General features: G+C 42.9%; 2 protein-coding genes across 2 annotated transcripts in view; one reads left to right on the forward strand and one right to left on the reverse strand.

Moving 5' to 3' along the window:
- The window catches only part of LOC127660549 (calcineurin subunit B type 1-like), a 47,120-nt gene extending 44,573 nt beyond the window's left edge, over window positions 1-2,547 (forward strand). The window contains exon 6 of the mRNA XM_052150869.1: window positions 175-2,547. Coding sequence (XP_052006829.1) covers window positions 175-222 — 48 coding nt within the window. The 3' untranslated portion in view covers window positions 223-2,547. The remainder of the gene's footprint in view (window positions 1-174) is intronic.
- LOC127660548 (RNA-binding protein PNO1-like) lies at window positions 290-13,424 on the reverse strand. The gene is made up of 7 exons (XM_052150868.1): window positions 13,148-13,424; window positions 5,454-5,603; window positions 5,240-5,323; window positions 4,520-4,580; window positions 3,820-3,937; window positions 2,906-2,976; window positions 290-2,824 (listed from the first exon to the last, which is right to left on the reverse strand). The coding sequence occupies exons 1-7, from the start codon at window positions 13,340-13,342 to the stop codon at window positions 2,757-2,759; spliced, it is 747 nt and encodes a 248-aa protein (XP_052006828.1). The 5' UTR covers window positions 13,343-13,424; the 3' UTR covers window positions 290-2,756.
- Window positions 13,425-17,930: the final 4,506 nt, after the last annotated feature.

Here is a 17,930-nt window from a genome sequence, read left to right on the forward strand (position 1 = left end):
AACAGTTCTCAGCCTTAGTACAATTATTTGAATTGGTTACAAGGAATGCAGATGTGGCTCAAGTCAATTTTAAAGCTGGATCTTCATATGTTATAAGTTTCCATTTTTAACATGGAAATGAATAGGGTTCTCAATGATTCATTGTATTCATATGTTTACTGCTTCCTTCTACAGGTTGTTGGAGGTCTTGATATACACAAGAAGATGGTTGTGGACGTGTGAGCGAATCCCATCTCCACAACATCCACTTTCCTCTCCATCTGATGATCTGCTCAAAATATCCAGCACATGCTCTCTGTGTATTTCAAAGGAAGTATTTACCAAGCCAATTTTTTCAATAGAAGCCTTGTGATGCCGACGTGTAAATGTTATTGAACTCAAATCTGCTCAATAACCCAGTGTAGCACCGCATGGGCTTATGGACAATGATAGAGCATCTCAGTGAAAGAGGAAAGAGTTTTGGCTTGTTCATATTTCATTTTTTTTTTCAATGCTTCTTTTTTATATTTATTTTGTTTTCATCTTTTTTAAAGAAAAAATAGGCGTAATATAAAGTGTAAGTAAGGTATGACGTGCCAAGCAGAACACGCAGTTAGAAAAAAAGTCTACCACCATTAAATTCAAGTGAACTCATTTGATTGCATGAAAAGATGCAAGGTTAATTTTAACGTATTCCGTTACACTTTGTGATATACACTATTTCTATCATTCTAGCATTTTGGATTCTAGCATCTAACCATCTTTAATACTTGTTTTTGTATTAATTGTGATATAACGTTTATGTATAAATGTGTTTATTGTTGGAGAGTGCAACAGATTCATTCAGACAGTCTGGTAGAAACTGGTACCAAGAAAAATATAACTGGTTTAATTTATAAGCACTTCATAAGAAACATACAATTCTGACAAGCCCAAGAACAGCACATACAGGGGCCCCAAAAGGTATTTGGATACTTAAGTCACACTTAAAGATGTATGAATGTCATTGCATTAGAAACTAAACATCGAAGCAAGTGGCATCTGCAACCAAATTATGAAGTGTTTTTAACACCGGACACGAGCGACACGTTGTGACAAAAGCAAATCGTTCACACTGGAAGCGTCATCTGCCACAGATCAACTCCAGCTACTTTATTATCCCTTCCATCTAAAAATACAATTATTTTACTTGCCAAATATCATACATGACTCGTTTTGCTATTAATTTCATTCGTTACTTATTTAATAAACGTCTTACAGCCAGCTTGTGATGTTTCAGGTTTTTTTTTGGGTTCAAACCATATTTGTGCTGTGTTTGCAGCAAAAACATAGTAATAATAATTCTATAATAAGTAAATGTTCAGTCCAGTGGATTTCTGAAGAAAATAAAAGTATGATACAGATTCTTCTTCCTTCAGAACGTTTACGTGTCAAAAAAGCGCTTCCGGGGTAGGCATGGGATTAGAACCAACTCCTTTTCTGGACAATTTTTGCAATGTCCTTAAACCAGTTGGTCACATGATCCTTTTAAGTGAATGTATTAACTCAGTTCCTCTGAAGTCCACACAGGTGTTCAGCAGCGTGACCAAATAGCTAGCTTATCACATCTATGGACATGTTCTGCTAACATTTGACAACAAAAAGTGTCCAGAAACATGTTGCCTTCATTTCAATCATCTACCAAAAAGTGTGCTAGTGCTATCTTTCCTTAAAAATGACACTTGCTTTGATGTGGCTTAAAGTGTCCAATTCATTTTTGGGGCCCACTATATATTTATATGTTAATGCAGTGGGAGACCATTTAGCTTTGGTAAATGTACGTATTACAGTTGGTTCACAATGCAGTTGATTAATATATATTAATATTAGCTTTAAAGTATCTAAAAGCTTGTAAAAATTGGTGTAACAAGTACAATAATTTCAATGGGACTACAGCTTATTACAACTATAAAATTAATTTACTGAATGTTTACATGGATGACAGGAGCAGCTTAACCAAACCAATGGCTATGAGCGTTAATTCAGTTTCTGTCTTTTTACACTGATATCTGCATATCAATGCATCTTTAACCACAAGATCACTTATGGTGTGCATGCTTGATGGATTAGTTGCTTTCTGCATGTTTATCAGTTCAACCTATTCCAATTGTTTACACTTAAGCTGTGAAATTTATATCCAATATCAAAAAAATGTCAAATACATTACACACGTTGCCAAATTTAAATCAGGCAAACACGATTTAAATACATCGATTTATTTTATTTTTTTCATTTTCTCACAAGTGGCACATGTCATAGTCAAGCCACATAACAAATTCAGGTCACATCATTTAGCCCTTTGTTTTGTAAATACATATCTTTAAAATTAAGGTGTTCGTGCTTTAATAAGAAAAATTACTTTATCTGCAACTTTTGTCTTCTTTTAGTGAATGAAATGGGATCTCATATGAGGACACATTATTACATGTCAGTTTTGAAATTCTGCATGCTGAATCATATTAACTACCGTGGGATATATGGACTACTTGATACTTTAAGGAAACAATAAACATTTTAAACTTGACATTGCTTTATTTCCATGGTGTGTTTTTTTTAAAGCTCTGTGAATATCCATCGATTTGAGGAATTGGTCAAACAATAGCAGTCCAATGGTGCTCAAATTGAGCACCATAAAATTCATAGACACAGTTCATGCCAATGTGGCACCAACTTTGTATATCAATAGCAGTAATTAGGGAAAAGTCCAAGAGCGGTGCATTTTTGTAGATCTTCATGTGTTAGAACCTCTCGGCTGCACGGCTCGCCACAGCCCGAATGTTGCCATATACTTTTGATGGTGGGCTCCCTGGTGAAAATGAAGAATCAGCATTAATTTCTATCATTTCTTTGTTCAGAAACACAAGTTAAGTATTTCAATTTTACTAACCGAGAATGAGGTTGCATATTGCCGTCCGTGCCATTTTGATATTCTGGAAAGATCCCAATATATGAATCTTCCTGTAGAGAAGAACCAAAACAAAATACTCAACTCTGTATTCCAACACTGTATATTAGGTTGCAAACATATTAGAGCTGTAAAAGTTAAGGTGTTAATGAATATGATTAAAGTTTAACGCGTCTCTTAATCACGTTTAGCGCATTTATTCAAATTAAAAAACTAGCCCAAATGGAACTTGTGACAGAAGTACTTTTGTTGTAAGGTGCCATTTAAATACCACAGAAGCAAATCAAGGCTTAACTATCATGAAAATTCAGAACAAGACGTTAGCAAGAGCTTTTCACGGTGCTTGACACTGCTGTACACCCTGACGCGAATCGTGAATAAGGTTTGACGATTGCTGTAGGAAAGAGGACAGCCACAGTCTGCCGGCCGATTATTATTTGTGGATGAGAGCGTTAAAGAGATTTAATGTGCACTGCAATTAATACGCAATCTATGTGGGGACTAAATCTTTCAATTAGTCAACCTCCCAACCTAACATTTAATGTTACTTGAATGTGTTAAATTTTAGTGCATTTCTATCTTTATACGTTTGGAAGACTTTGTTTGGAAATTTATAATAAAGCATTATTGTTACATATTTTGTTTTCTTTCCTAAAAATGAAAGAAATACATTTTGATTAGAAAAAAAAATATCTCTAAACTCTTATTAACTTGATTGCGATTAACTATGAAAAATTATGTGATTAATCACGATTAAAAATGTTAATTGACTGACAGCACCAAAACATACAAGAAAGAATTTCCAGAACAAGCAATTTGATAATCAAGTGTTTTTCTTTATGAATTCTTTATTAAATAAATCACTGCATGCATATTCTTCTTTGAAACAGACTCACGTGTCTGCCAGCACAATCCTGGTTTTCGTCACGTTCTCAATAGTGAATTTTGTTTTGCCTCCTTTGCCAGCTATCCTGCCGACAGCTCTGGATAAGTGATCTCCTTTTAACGGTTTAACTGAAAAACACACACAAATTAGTGATGGAAGCAAAGTCACTCTTACACAATAGCTTTATAATGTTAAAGGGTAACTAAACCCTAAACCAACTTTTTTTAGATAATGATCTGTAAGCACGGGGCTTTATTAGTACTGGTCATTGATTCAAGTAATTTCTTTGACATTTGTGTATAAAGTGTTTTCATTCTACAATATATGGTGTAAAAACGTCTGAGTGCTGCCCTCTTCAGGTTGAACGGTGGCTACTGCAGTTGAATTTTCCTATTGGCTGTTGCGGTATTTCGTGACGTAAGCGGTGACAGCTGATGTAAGCAGGTTCCAGCTCACCACGCCAGATTCATGTACATGTCGTCTTGCGACCGTGTGAGGAATAATAATAACATAGAGTCTGACAGCAGCTGTCAATTAATCCGTCACTACAAGTCTCAGGTGCCACCCCCGCCACCCCGCACAGCCCCGCACTCGGTTCGTTCCCTCTATCCCCGCCGGGGTCGGCCCACTTTTCCTGCATTTTCAAATATTTCTAGTGGGTGGAGTCAGACTCTGAGCAGGTGTTTAGTTACCCTTTAATAATGACTTACCATCGGTGACATCAAATGTTTCCAAAAACAGTTCATCTAATCTGATCAGTGCCAGTGCATCCTGTGGGATGACACAGGTTAACATACGTTATACATTACCTGATGAAAACTGAAGAATAAGAATAAATAATTGAAAACTAGGGCTGTGCGATAAAGCTAAACAATTCTCAAAACGATATACATCTCGATATTTATGTATTTGCGCTCTTATTTTTTTAAATCAGATGAACTATTTCAACCAAACAGCCATTGTTGCAAAGTGTTCAATGCAAGTAAAATACAGTAAAAATCTTTCAATTTTAACAGTTTTTTTTTAACTAAAAAACAAAGAATACTATGTAAGGGAAAATGTTTATTTAGAGATAATGACTGTCAGACATGGAGACTCTCGTGAACATATTCAAGTGATGAAGCAAACAAATTATTGAATCAGAATTTTGAATTGATTCACTAAAAATGACTGTTTGAACTGGTTTATCAATCATATTTACCAAGTCTATTGCAAATGTTGCTACTGAAGTTTAAATCAAAGACTGGAATCAAACATCTGTCAACATCTTAACACACTCACAAGACAAGGAAGAATCGCAAAACTAGTCTAAATGACACGGTCTTAAGAAAACTTAAAAATCACTGTGATATTCACGATGTTTATAGCCAGTAAGATCATACTTCATATATCGCACAACCCTATTTTAAAGTAATATTAATTATACTCACTTCAACCTGAAATCCTAACACAAAGGCCTTCACAAAATCTGAAGCTTTGGTGAGGGCACCAATATCTTGTGTTTCTTTGCATGTCTGTCAAATAAGAGAAGTTCAATTTCACTGCACACTTGAACCATTTTAAATGCATTTTTGAGACACAGAAATCAGTTTATAATTTCCCAATAAAATCATAATCTACCTTGTCTAAATCATCTTCACTTACTTTAATTTCGACATTTCTTGTTTTGAGATTAAAACGAACTTGAAGCTGCAGGTTTTCTACTATGGGGGTGAAGATTTTCAGCCAGTTTTCTTTTAAGGGTGTGTAACGGTGAGCAGGCACAGGCACTTTCCGCATTTCGTCTGCACCTCCCTGAAACACAAAATAAGCCATGCAATAAAAGTATTTTATGTATGAAATGGAACCGCATTACATGGTCATTCTATGAATTGGGTATTTTGCAGCATTTGGTCTACCAGAACTAGAGCTGCACTAAAATATTTAAAGAGGAATTAGCCAAAAATCTAAACAAAAACTGTTTCTTTAAAATCAAGAAACAGAGACACTGACATGCAGAAAATGCATGTGTTTCATGTGAAAAGATGTAACAGCAGCTAATGTTTAAATATATATTGATGGTAACAAGATGGTGCTTATAACTGAGATGTGCATCTGTATGTGTATATATGCATCACTCCATGAACAATTATTAGGCAAATTGTATTCCTCAGGATTAATTTTGCTCTAATTTACACAATGCTCTCAGTCAATCCAAAATGTTATTGAACCTCAAACCTGAATGTTTAACAAAGAAAAAGAGAGTTCCCTTTCGAGAGGTCTCTCCTATTGCGTAAGTAGCTTACGCTATGGGAAAACTCAGTTTCTCGAGAAATATTGAAGTCTTTATGTAAAACGCATTGCAGCTGCACAGCAGACAGCAATGAGCGAGGCAGCTCGGTCATTGGCTGTGCTGCGGCAACTTGCTCGAACCAATGACGGGGCGACTCTGAACGCGCGACCAATGAGTGCGCTTTGCGCCCGCTCAGAGCCCGCCAAGATGGGCGTGGCTAAGGCTATATATTAGGCGCCCCGTCATGAGAGTTCTTTAGATTTAATCTCCTTCAGCAAAGACCTTCTCTTCGCTGGATCCTCCGGATTATTGGAGTCTTTTCGCCCGCCGTCGACAAGCCTATAGCAGGACTGCTACGAGGACGCCGGCGCCTTCAGCCGCCTTCAAAGCCTTCTGCTACGCCATCCGCCGCGCATCACCTTGATATCCTTTTGTTAAAAGCTAACTTTGCAAGTGTTCGCCTCTGCGACGCTTTTTGTCCTTTAGTAAAAGAGCAAATTCGAGGCGTTGTTTCAAATGCCTTCAACCTGCGCCTCGTGCAGAGGCCCTCTTCCTGACGGGGACCGTCACATTCTCTGCGCTCGCTGCCTGGGACCTGACCACGCAGAAGCTGCTCTCACTCGAGGCGGATGCCCCGAATGTGACTCCCTGGGCCTCACCGAGCTGCGCTTCGCTTTGCCGCCTTCGCCGTGAACGAGCCTGCTACCACCGTGCTGCCATCCCCTCTGTTCGAGCCGCGCAAGAAAAAGTGCCGCTCACGGAGGCCGCCAGAGCACGCGGACTTCAGTGACGTCACGCCGGGCCAGTCCCCGCGTGCTTCACCACCACCCGAGGACTCCCTGCCCCCAGTTCAATTCACGCAGGCAGACCAGCACCCCTCCAGAGCGGTGGGTCTCGTCTCGTTCGGCGCGACAGGGGACGACAGTGAAAAGGATGACAGCCTTTCCATTGACGCTGCATCCCACGACTGGCCGGGCTCGGCCTTCGACCCCGTGCCGTCGACATTAGCGGACACGAGCAGGGGCACCAGCGACGCGCCTATCGCTCCAAAGCGGCCTGTTTGGACCGGCGGTAAGAGAGTTCGCTGAACGCTTCACTGAAGCCCAGAAGAATTCGCAGGCTATGCGTCACTTCCTGCCCAAGCGCTCCAGCTCGTCACAGAGCCGCCAGAGACCGCCTCAGCTGCAGCAGCGAGCCAGGGCGGCGCCTCCCGTCTCCCAGACCTGAAATGGACGCTCAACGCCGCTCGCGTTCCGCTAACCGAAAGCAGTCGCCTGAGCGACGGGGACCTCGGCCCAAGATCGTGCTGAACCCGGAGCCTCGTAAGTCTTCCTAGCCATAGGAAGAAAGAGAGAGAGAGTGCGTGTCTCGCAAAAGCCGGACCACTCTCTCCAAAACGTGTAAAACATTACCCAGTCCCCTTACAAGCGGCTGGAAATGTCTGTACAGCAGTCAATGGGCCAGTCACAGAACTCGCTCACCTGCAATCAAACGCCGTTTTAACGGCAACACACAGAAATCACAAAAGAGTCATTTTCTGCCTGTGTCACTAAGGGGTCCGCGTGTCCACACTAAAGTGCACATTCCCACATATCAATACTGTCCAAACAGTGCCGAATACTTCCCCAGCTCAAGCTGGACGCCCCATAAATGTGGTTCGTGTGCCTATTGTCATGTATGCACCACTACACACAAGCACTGTTCCCACAGTTATAAACACTTCCCCAGTAAAAGCGAGAAATACTATAAAGGTAGCGCGTGCCTGCTGTCATGCATGCACCCCTACACACAAACACTGTCTGCATGCCCAAAACCCCCACCGCATGGCCGGAGGCTTTATGAAAATGGCGGCGTGCCTACTACGGTATATGCACCCCCACCCATAAGCGCTGCCCATACAGTTTCAAACAGTTCTCTGGCTCATGCCGCGAGCGTCACAGATGCGACGCGCGAGCCAAGAAACTCCCCGCTAAGAACGGGAAGCTTTATGAAAGTGGCGCGCGTGCCTATTACAATGTATGCACCCCCACCCGTAAACACTGTCTGTACAGCTTCAAACATTTCTCCAGCTCATGCTGCGAGCATTACGGAGATAACGCACGTGCCTGTAATCTCACACGCACCCCTGCACTCGGCACTCAACAAAGCTGCTCAGCGCGCTCCCGCGCCTCTGAGAGCTGTAAGCTCAGTGTTAGCACAAGGCAATTCGCCGGCAGGGCCCATACGTCACTGCGACACACCCCCAGCCAGCATTCAGCCCATATCTGTGCGAGCAAAAGCCTGGGAAAAAATCCCGACATGCGAAATGGGTTTTGAACATAATAAAACACGGTTACTCGCTTCAATTCAGCTCGCAGACCACCCCGCTTTTCAGCGGTGGTCGAGACGAAAGTGAGGAAAGATGTTTCACATTTTCTACGCACCGAGGTGCTCAAACTGATAGAGAAGGGCTATAGAAACTGTTCCTCCCTCTATGAGCGAGGCAGGTTTTTACAGCCGCTACTTTCTCGTCGAAAAGGACGGTGGCCTCCGCCCCATCCTAGATCTCAGACATCTGAACAAAGCTTTAATGATTTGCTCGTTCAGAATGTTAACGACCAAACATATCCTCGCGCAAGTTCAGCCCGGGATTGGTTTCTATCAGTGGATTTGAAAGACGCTTACTTTCACATTCGATAGCGCCTCATCACAGGCCATTTCTGAGATTCAGCTTTGAGGGGCAGTCATACCAGTACACAGTACTACCATTCGGCCTATCATTGGCCCCCCGTACATTCACGAAATGTATGGACGCAGCACTTTCCCCCCTGAGACAGCGGGGAGTGTGAATACTGAATTACCTCGATGATTGGCTAATCCTAGCACAATCAGAGAGTCAGTTAACGACGCACAGATCTTGGATTATCAGCCATCTAGAATGTCTGGGTCTGAGAATCAATTTTGCAAAGAGCGTGCTATCCCCAAGCCAGAATATCTCTTTTCTGGGAATAGTGCTAGACTCAGTGCAGATGACGGCGTGCCTCTCATCAGAGCGCGCGCTCGCTATTCGGCGCCTTGCAACATCATTCAGAGCGGGCGCACGCGCCCCCGTCAAACGATTTCAAAGGATGCTCGGTCTCATGGCCTCGGCATCAGCTGTACTCCAGCTAGGATTGTTGCACATGCGTCCTCTCCAACGCTGGCTCAAGAGCCGTGTCCCCACTCACGCGTGGCGCTCGGGCCACTTTTTAATCAGAGCGAATCACGGCTATATAAAAGCCCTGATGCCCTGGAAGGCCGTCGACTGGTATCAAACCGGCGTGAGTCTGGGCGTGAACACACAGAGAAAAATGATCACGACAGATGCCTCCAAAATAGGATGGGGGGGGCCCTTTACGAGGGCAGGCCTGTCTCTGGTTTTTGGTCAAACCCGGAAAAGCGCCTACATATAAACTGTCTGGAAATGAAAGCGGTCGCCTTGGCTCTCAGAGCCCTGATTCCGTACCTGAAAAACGAACACGTCCTGGTCCGAACGGACATGACGGTAGTATCGTATATAAATCGCCAGGGTGGACTCAGGTCGAGCTCCCTGCACTCTATGGCCAGGGAGCTCATCTTATGGTCACAGCACAACCTGCGCTCGCTGAGAGCAGCGCATGTGCCAGGCGTCCTGAACCAGGGAGCGGACATGCTGTCCAGAGACAAAGTTCTCCCAGGAGAATGGTCTCTCCACCCCCTAACGGTTCAGTGGTTATGGCAAACCTTTGGCGAGGCGGAGGTCGACCTCTTCGCCTCCAGGGAAAATGCGCACTGCCCTCTTTTCTTCTCAAAGAGCACGGACCCGCTCGCCCAAGTCTGGCCGAGCCGCCCCTTGTATGCTTTTACCCCGATCGCGATGCTACCTCAGGTCATCAGTCAGATCAGGGAGGTGAAATGTGCAGTGCTCCTGGTAGCCCCACTCTGGAAGAACCAGACGTGGTTTCCAGAACTGATGCAGCTGATGCAATCTGCCCCATGGCCGATTCCGTTGAGGCTGGACCTCCTCAGGCAGGCCAACGGGATGATTCTTCATCCCGCCCGATCTGTGGGCCCTTCATGCATGGCCCCTCAAAGGGTTCCAGAGAACCTCCCAGCGAGTGTTGAGTACCATCACTGAGTGCGCGCCCTCTAGGCGCTTATATGCCCAAAAGTGGAAAGTGTTCAGTGACTGGTGTGATACCAAGAGCTTGAACCCCAAATCGTCGCGAGATACCAAGTGTACTCGCCTTTGTGCAAGAGCTGCTGGAGGTGGGCTGCACACCCTCCACGCTCAAAGTCTATGTGGCTACCATAGCGGCGTCACACAATCCTGATAAGGGCGCTCATTAGGGAAAAACGACCTAATCATTCGTTTCCTAAGAGCTAGGAGGATGAACCCTCCTCGCCCCCCTCGGTACCGATCTGGGACCTGGCCACGGTCCTGGACGCACTCAAGAGTGCCCGTCACGAACCTCTCCGAACCGTGCACCTTAAACAGCTCTCGCTCAAAACTGCGCTCTTGCTGGCACTTCGCCTCAGTCAAGAGAGTGGGCGACCTGCAGCGCTGTCATCAAGCTGCTTGCTTGGAATTTGGACCTAACGACTGCAGAGTTGTCCTTAGGCCAAAGCACGGGTATATTCCTAAAGTGCTCTCCACACCCTTCAGAGTACAGGTGATATCTCTGGCAGCGCTATCGTCTCCAGCAGGCTAAGCGATGCTAATTTACTCTGCCCGGTCAGGGCGCTCAGAGTATACTTGGAATGTTCTGCCCGTTCAGACAGGCGGAACAATTATTCAGTATGCTTTGGCGGCCGCACTAAAGGTCTCGCAGTTTCAAAGCAAAGAATATCAGCTGGATAGTAGATGCTATAGCTGGCTTATGAAGCCAAGGGCCTTCAATGCCCCTTAGGCGTCAGAGCTCACTCTACGAGGAGCATGGCCTCCTCGTGAGCGTGGACGAGTGGGATACCCATTGAGGATATTTGTCGTGCGGCAGGCTGGGCCTCGCTCGACATTTATCAGGTTTTATAACCTACAGGTCCCCTCATTGCACTCCAACATTCTATCAGCCTGACTGTAGTATGGACTGGAGTACGTATATGCTGAGCATTATCTCCTCCCTTACAAAGTCCGTCTCTGACTGACTTAGAGGGTTTTTATGCATATCAGTAAATAGAAAAATCAGTACATAAGATATGTGCTTGTGTTTTTACAATGAGCACCCCACCATGGGCCACCTTGGGGCAAAGAGCTCTGTATTATCCCATTATATAGCTCGCCGTTGGCCGGCTCGTTGAATAATCACTTTGCTTTAAGGCTCAGGCATCTGCCTCTGGCTTTATAGAGTGAAGTCAGCACGCACTGGCGTTTTGCATGGTGTTCCCATAGCGTAAGCTACTTACGCTAATAGGAGAGACCTCTCGAAGGGAGCGACTCGGTTACTAACGTAACCTCGGTTCCCTGAGAGGAGGGAACGAGTATTGCGTAAGCTGCCGTGCTTGTGCTTGGTCAGTCGCTTCAGTCGATTGAACCTAAAGAACTCTCATGACGGGGCGCCTAATATATAGCCTTAGCCACGCCCATCTTGGCGGGCTCTGAGCGCGCGGGCGCAAAGCGTGCTCATTGGTTGCGCGTTCAGAGTCGCCCCGTCACTGGTTCGAGCAAGTTGCCGCAGCACAGCCAATGACCGAGCTGCCTCTGAGTTTTCCCATAGCGTAAGCTACTTACGCAATACTCGTTCCCACCTCTCAGGGAACCGAGGTTACGTTAGTAACCGAGTCATTTTGTCTTTCTCAGGGGAATATATAAGTGTGGGCAATTATTAGGCATCTAAATTACAAAAATAATTTCTCCCAACTCAATTGTTTATTCTTATAGTAGGTGCAACAAATAAGAAACACAAAATCACAATAAAATAACATTTTTGGCCTTTTAAAAATATTCATTGACCAATATATACACCCTTCTTTTCAATAACTTTGTCAGTCTGTCAGTTTCTTGATCTGTTCACGATCAACTTTCGCTGAAGAAGCAACCACAGCCTCCCAAATGCTGTTCAAAGAGGTATTGTCTTCCCTCACTGTAAATCCCACATTTGAGAAGGGCCTACAAGTTCTCAATAGGATTTAAGTCAGGTGAGGAAAGGTGTCAAGACATTATTTGGGCATTTCTAAGGCCCTTGCTGGCTAGCCAAGCAATGGAGTACATGGATGCATGTGATTGAGCATTGTCCTTAGGGTTGCAGCGGTATACCACGGTTTGAAAATTGATGGTTATCATACCATGTACATTTGCTTATTTACGGTATTGAGAAAAAAATGCAACCGGAATGAGTATCTCACATGCGCGTGCGCATCTCCTTCTGCTTTGGTGCATCACTAACCAGTACCCATTCTTTCCCAAAATACATATATGCAATTACTTTTGCTATTGTTTACCTTTGATCATGTGAACCAACTGTTTTCGAATTTAGTTTGTATTATTACCTGCTAGTTTATAAATGGGTCAAACGTTTTTTGTATATAAACATATATATATATATATATATATAAGGAATACTCCAGGTTAATTACAAGTCAAGCTCAATTGACAGCATTTGCGGAATAATTTTGATTACCCAAAATATTCCTTTAAATATAGTCAATATTAAATATAATCATATAAATCTGATTTACAGTATATTTATTACTGGATTTAAAGAAAAAGAAACTAAGAAAACTGAAGATTTTTGCCATAACAGTCACAAACACCACTGAGTTTACCTCTTTGCCAATCTAGAATCAATAAAGCACAAAATTGGAAGAAAAGAAGGGTCAACATTATTTTACTAGTTTCTTTAATATTGACTCGTGGCATGAACTACAGAAACTAGACCACTACCATAACATCACACAACTCCAAACCAACACTGACCCATCAGCTGAGTACAGCGCATGCGTGGCACGTGGGCAACTTTAATCAGCAGGTAAAATTGCGAGTGTTGAGCATTTACCCCATGGGCTGTTTTAAAATTCAACATCACATACTATTACACTGAGTTTATATACCGTGTTCAGTATGCGCCAGTACCTTGAGTAGGTCTCCTGATATGGGTGGGAACTGCGGTCTCTTTGGTGCTACTGTGTCCGACTCCATATACACTTCACTCGCATCCCGCTTACGTTTCTGTGTCTTCTTTGATTTTACTTTCTCAAACACCTCTGTGTTTCCATCACAGTCCATAGTAGCAATCGCATCAGTCGTCGAGTTTGTGGCAGACTCCATAGTGAAGTTAAATTTAGAAAATTACAGTTTTATAAAACGCAGGAGATGTTTACCAAGAACATGTGGCATTCGCCATGTTACAGAAAGGACATTTGTGCTGTCCAGCTCGTGCCAAATGCTATGACTAATTACATGAACCATTAATTTCGCTTCAAGATATCAAAAATAAATACTTTTGATAAATTAGTAACCAAAACAATCAAAGAGTTTTACGTATGCGTGTTCGTGTAAAAAAAAAAAAAAAAAAATCAGTTGCAGTTAATTTAGAGCAGGCCTACATAAGGACAGCTATGTTTCGTTGGCGACGGTTTCTGAAATGGCTCTCTTGTACACTCATGCCCTATATCAGGCAAGGAGTGAACGAAAATCCCCAACTTAATCTTTAATAGAGGTTGTGGTCTTAAGTTTCTACTTTTTTTAATTTTATTTCAAATGTACCAAACTCCCCTTTAAACTTTCCAACTTTCATACACAAGCTTTGGATGTGTGGAAATTACTCTACAAACACAATTGTTCTCCACACTCATGCATAATTTCATCAATTTATATTACTCAAAAACAAGACTATTTTCAAGATAGACTGGTTTAACAAAGGATTATTTCTTGTTGCAGATTTATTAAATCATTCTGGTGAAATGTATAGTTACAATGAATTAATTAATACTTTTGGAATAAATGAACCTCAAAAAGAATACTTAAAATTAGTTTTATTTCCCCAAAACTACATAATCTCAAAAAAATATGTATATTTCTATAACTGGTTCACTTCCAGGTCTCATGGTTGGGGGCATTGACATCAATGGAAAAATGTAATAATGTATTTATTAGAAAGATATTAACCAAATATAAAAGTCTCCCATAGCGCTGTTATGAAATGGAAATGTGATTATCCGTCTCTTGTTGTTCAGAAATTGTGGTTTGATGTTAATTTGTTAATTCCTAACAAAATTAAACAACTCCAATTTAAAATAATAAATCGATATTATCCCTGCAATGCCTTTATTAGCAAAATTTTCACCATTATGTTGTTTCTTCACAGAGGAAGCAGAAAAATCTTACACTTATTTTTTTAATTGTAGGCATACAAAATCATTTTGGTCTCAAATCTCTTTAAGTGTTTTTGAGATTTTTCACAAAATTGTTCAAATAACTGATTCAATGGTCTTGTTTTTGGAATGTGAAAACGGTTTATTGAGATTGACAACACAATTAAAGTTTTTTCTTCGTTTGGGAAATATCACATTCACAAAGTGTATTTTTTATGATTCTTTATATTTTTAAAGAACAATAGAAAAGATTAGAAGACATCTTTGCTGATGAAAATGATTATTGATAGAAATTCATAATTGTTCTTTGGTACTATGAGTCAGAAGGATATGGTACTATGAGTCAGAAAGGTGGCTCAGCGGTTAAGGCTCTGGGTTACTGACCAGAAGGTCATGGGTTCAAGCCCCAACACCACCAAGACACCACTGTTGGGCCCTTGAGCAAGGCCCTAGAACCTATCTGCTCCAAGGGTTGGGATATGTGAAAAAGAAATAATTTCACCATGTAAATGCAGAAATGTATGTACTGTATAATGTGTGACAATTGATCAATTAAAATTATTATATTGTATGATGTATATGTATTTCGGAGAAGCCATGGAGAAGGACTTTCGGTCCGCACCAAAGTGCTTCTGGAAAACCGTCTGCCACCTTAGGAGGGGGAAAAGGGGAACCATTCAAGCTGTATACAGCAAAGATGGGATGCTGTTGACCTGAACCGAGGAGGTTATTGGGCGGTGGAAGGAACACTTTGAAGAACTCCTAAATCCCAACATGCCTTCTATGGTAGAGGCAGAGCCGGAGGATGATGGGGGATCAGATTCTATTTCCCTGGGGGAGGTCACTGAGGTAGTCAAACAACTCCGCAGTGGCAAAGCCCCGGGGATTGATGAGATCCGATCAGAAATGCTGAAAGCTTTGGATGTGGAGGGGTGTCATGGATGACACGCCTCTTCAACATTGCGTGGAAATCTGGGACAGTGCCTAAGGAGTGGCAGAACGGGGTGGTGGTTCCCTCTTCAAAAGGGGGATCAGAGAGTGTGTGCCAACTACAGGGGTATCACACTTCTCAGCCTCCCTGGTAAAGTTTACTCCAAGGTGCTGGAGAGGAGGGTTCGGCCGATTGTCGAACCTCGGATTGAAGAGGAACAATGCAGTTTTCGTCCTGGCCGTGGAACGACGGACCAGATCTTTACTCTCGCAAGGATCCTGGAGGAGGCCTGGGAGTATGCCCATCCAGTCTACATGTGTTTTGTGGATCTGGAGAAGGCATATGACCGGGTCCCCCGGGAGAGACTGTGGGAGGTGCTGCGGGAGTACGGGGTGGGGGGTCCCTTCTTAGGGCTGATCCAATCCCTGTACGTCCAAAGCGATAGCTGTGTCCGGGTCCTCGGCACGAAGTCGAGTTCATCCCATGTGGGGGTTGGTCTCCGCAAGGCTGCGCTTTGTCAACAATCCTGTTTGTGATATTCATGGACAGGATATCGAGGCATAGTCGGGGTGGGGAAGGTGTGCGGTTCGGTGGGCTGGGGATCTCATCGCTGCTTTTTGCAGATGATGTTGTCTTCATGTCATCATCGGTCCGTGACCTTCAGCTCTCACTGGATCGCTTGGCAGTCGAGTGTGAAGCACTCTAAATCTGAGGCCATGGTTCTCAGCAGGAAACCGATGGAGTGCGTACTCCAGGTAGGAAATGAGGTTTTGCCCCAAGTGAAGGAGTTCAGGTACCTCGGGATCTTGTTCACGAGTGAGGGGACAATGGAGCGGGAGGTTGGCCAGAGAATCGGGGCAGCGGGGGCGGTATTGCACTCGCTCTATCGCACCGTTAGTCACGAAAAGAGAGCTGAGCCGAAGGCAAAGCTCTCGATCTACCGGTCAATTTTTGTTCCTACCCTCACCTATGGTCATGAAGGTTGGGTCATGACCGAAAGAACTAGGTCGCGAGTACAAGCGGCCGAAATGGGCTTCCTCAGAAGGGTGGCGGGCTTCTCCCTTAGAGATAGGGTGAGGAGCTCAGTCATCCGTGAGGAGCTCAGAGTAGAGCCACTGCTCCTTTGCGTTAAAAGGAGTCAGTTGAGGTGGTTTGGGCATCTGGTAAGGATGCCCCCTGGCCGCCTCCCTAGGGAGGTGTTTCAGGCACGTCCAGCTGGGAGGAGGCCTCGGGGAAGACCCAGGACTAGGTGGAGAGATTACATCTCCACACTGGCCTGGGAACGCCTCGGGGTCCCCCAGAGTTGGTTAATGTGGCTCGGGATAGGGAAGTTTGGGGCCCCCTGCTGGAGCAGCTGCCCCGCGACCTGACTTCGGATAAGCGGTTGAAGATGGATGGATGGATGGATGGATGGATGGATGGATGTATATGTATATTAAGATGCACATGATTTATGTATTTGTATCCCCCTGTTATATGTTCCAATAAAAATAAAAAATAAATTGAAATGAGTGAGTGAATTCGGATGCTGACCTTCAAGATCAGCAGGTGCCATCCTTCTAAATAACTTTAAAGGTCAAATTGTATCCCATATGGTAGACAAATTTGGTCACTGGTTGATTCTTATCTTAAACATTGATGGGGTGAGGTTCATCTTAATAAAAATGTATGGCTATAACATTGGCAAAGAGAACCAAAACCTACTTGAACAGATTGGCTTGCATTTAGACAACCTCAAATTAACACACTCAACTAATAAAATAATAATATGAGGCGATCTAAATCTAGTCCATGATGAATTTCTTGATAAATATCCCTGTAGATATGCTGTAAGTCATCCAAACACCACATTCACTAACTTTTGCAATGAACACTACCTGATTGATGCTTGGAGGCACTTAAATCCAGGAATATATAAATACTGAAATCTAGAATTGATCACTGGTTAATTGCAAGTCATTTGCTACATTACAATATCAACTCTGACATTTCGGCTGCTCCACTATCTGATCACTCTGTTATTTCACTACAAGTCAAACCTAATGACTGCAATTCACATTCACACAAATATTGGAAGTTTAACTCCAGTCTGCTTAAAAATAATGACTACTGCCAAAAACTTTAATTAATTATTCAAGAAATTATAAACTCCGGGGAGCTATCAGCTCCTACCAAGAAGTGGGAATTCCTAAAGTATAAAGTACGCCAAGTTACCATTTCATTTAGTAAAAGATTGGAAAAAAAGTTTGAAAAGCAAGAATTGGATATTATTAAACAATGAAATATATGCTACAATAAATCTAACCCTACTGAAGACAATAGACAGAAAATATTACATCTTCAACCTAAATTATATGAAATTTACAGTCGAAAAACTCAAGCAGCTTTTATTAGATCTAGAGCTAAGTGGATAGAGGAGGGAAGAAAATTCAGAATATTTTTGTTGACTTGAAAAAAGACGACAAGGAAAAAAATAGCATTTCAGACAAACATGTGATAATCAAATAATGATGGCAGAACTTGATGCAGTAATTGGTCGTCTATCTCTTAACAAAGCTCCTGGTTCGGACGGTCTCACAGGTGACTTTTATAAGCATTTTTGGATAGATAT

The sequence above is a fragment of the Xyrauchen texanus genome, chromosome 20, assembly GCF_025860055.1.
Source record: "Xyrauchen texanus isolate HMW12.3.18 chromosome 20, RBS_HiC_50CHRs, whole genome shotgun sequence".
Classification (NCBI taxonomy): Eukaryota; Metazoa; Chordata; class Actinopteri; order Cypriniformes; family Catostomidae; genus Xyrauchen; species Xyrauchen texanus.

Coding starts and splice junctions, on each gene's coding strand:
- LOC127660548 (XM_052150868.1), bottom strand. CDS start 13,342: ATGGAGTCTGCCACAAACTCGACGACTGATGCGATTGCTACTATGGAC. Junction 4,581..5,239: donor TGTTAGGATTTCAGGTTGAA/GTGAGTATAATT, acceptor GTCATCCCACAG/GATGCACTGGCACTGATCAG. Junction 2,977..3,819: donor AGGATTGTGCTGGCAGACAC/GTGAGTCTGTTT, acceptor TCTTCTCTACAG/GAAGATTCATATATTGGGAT.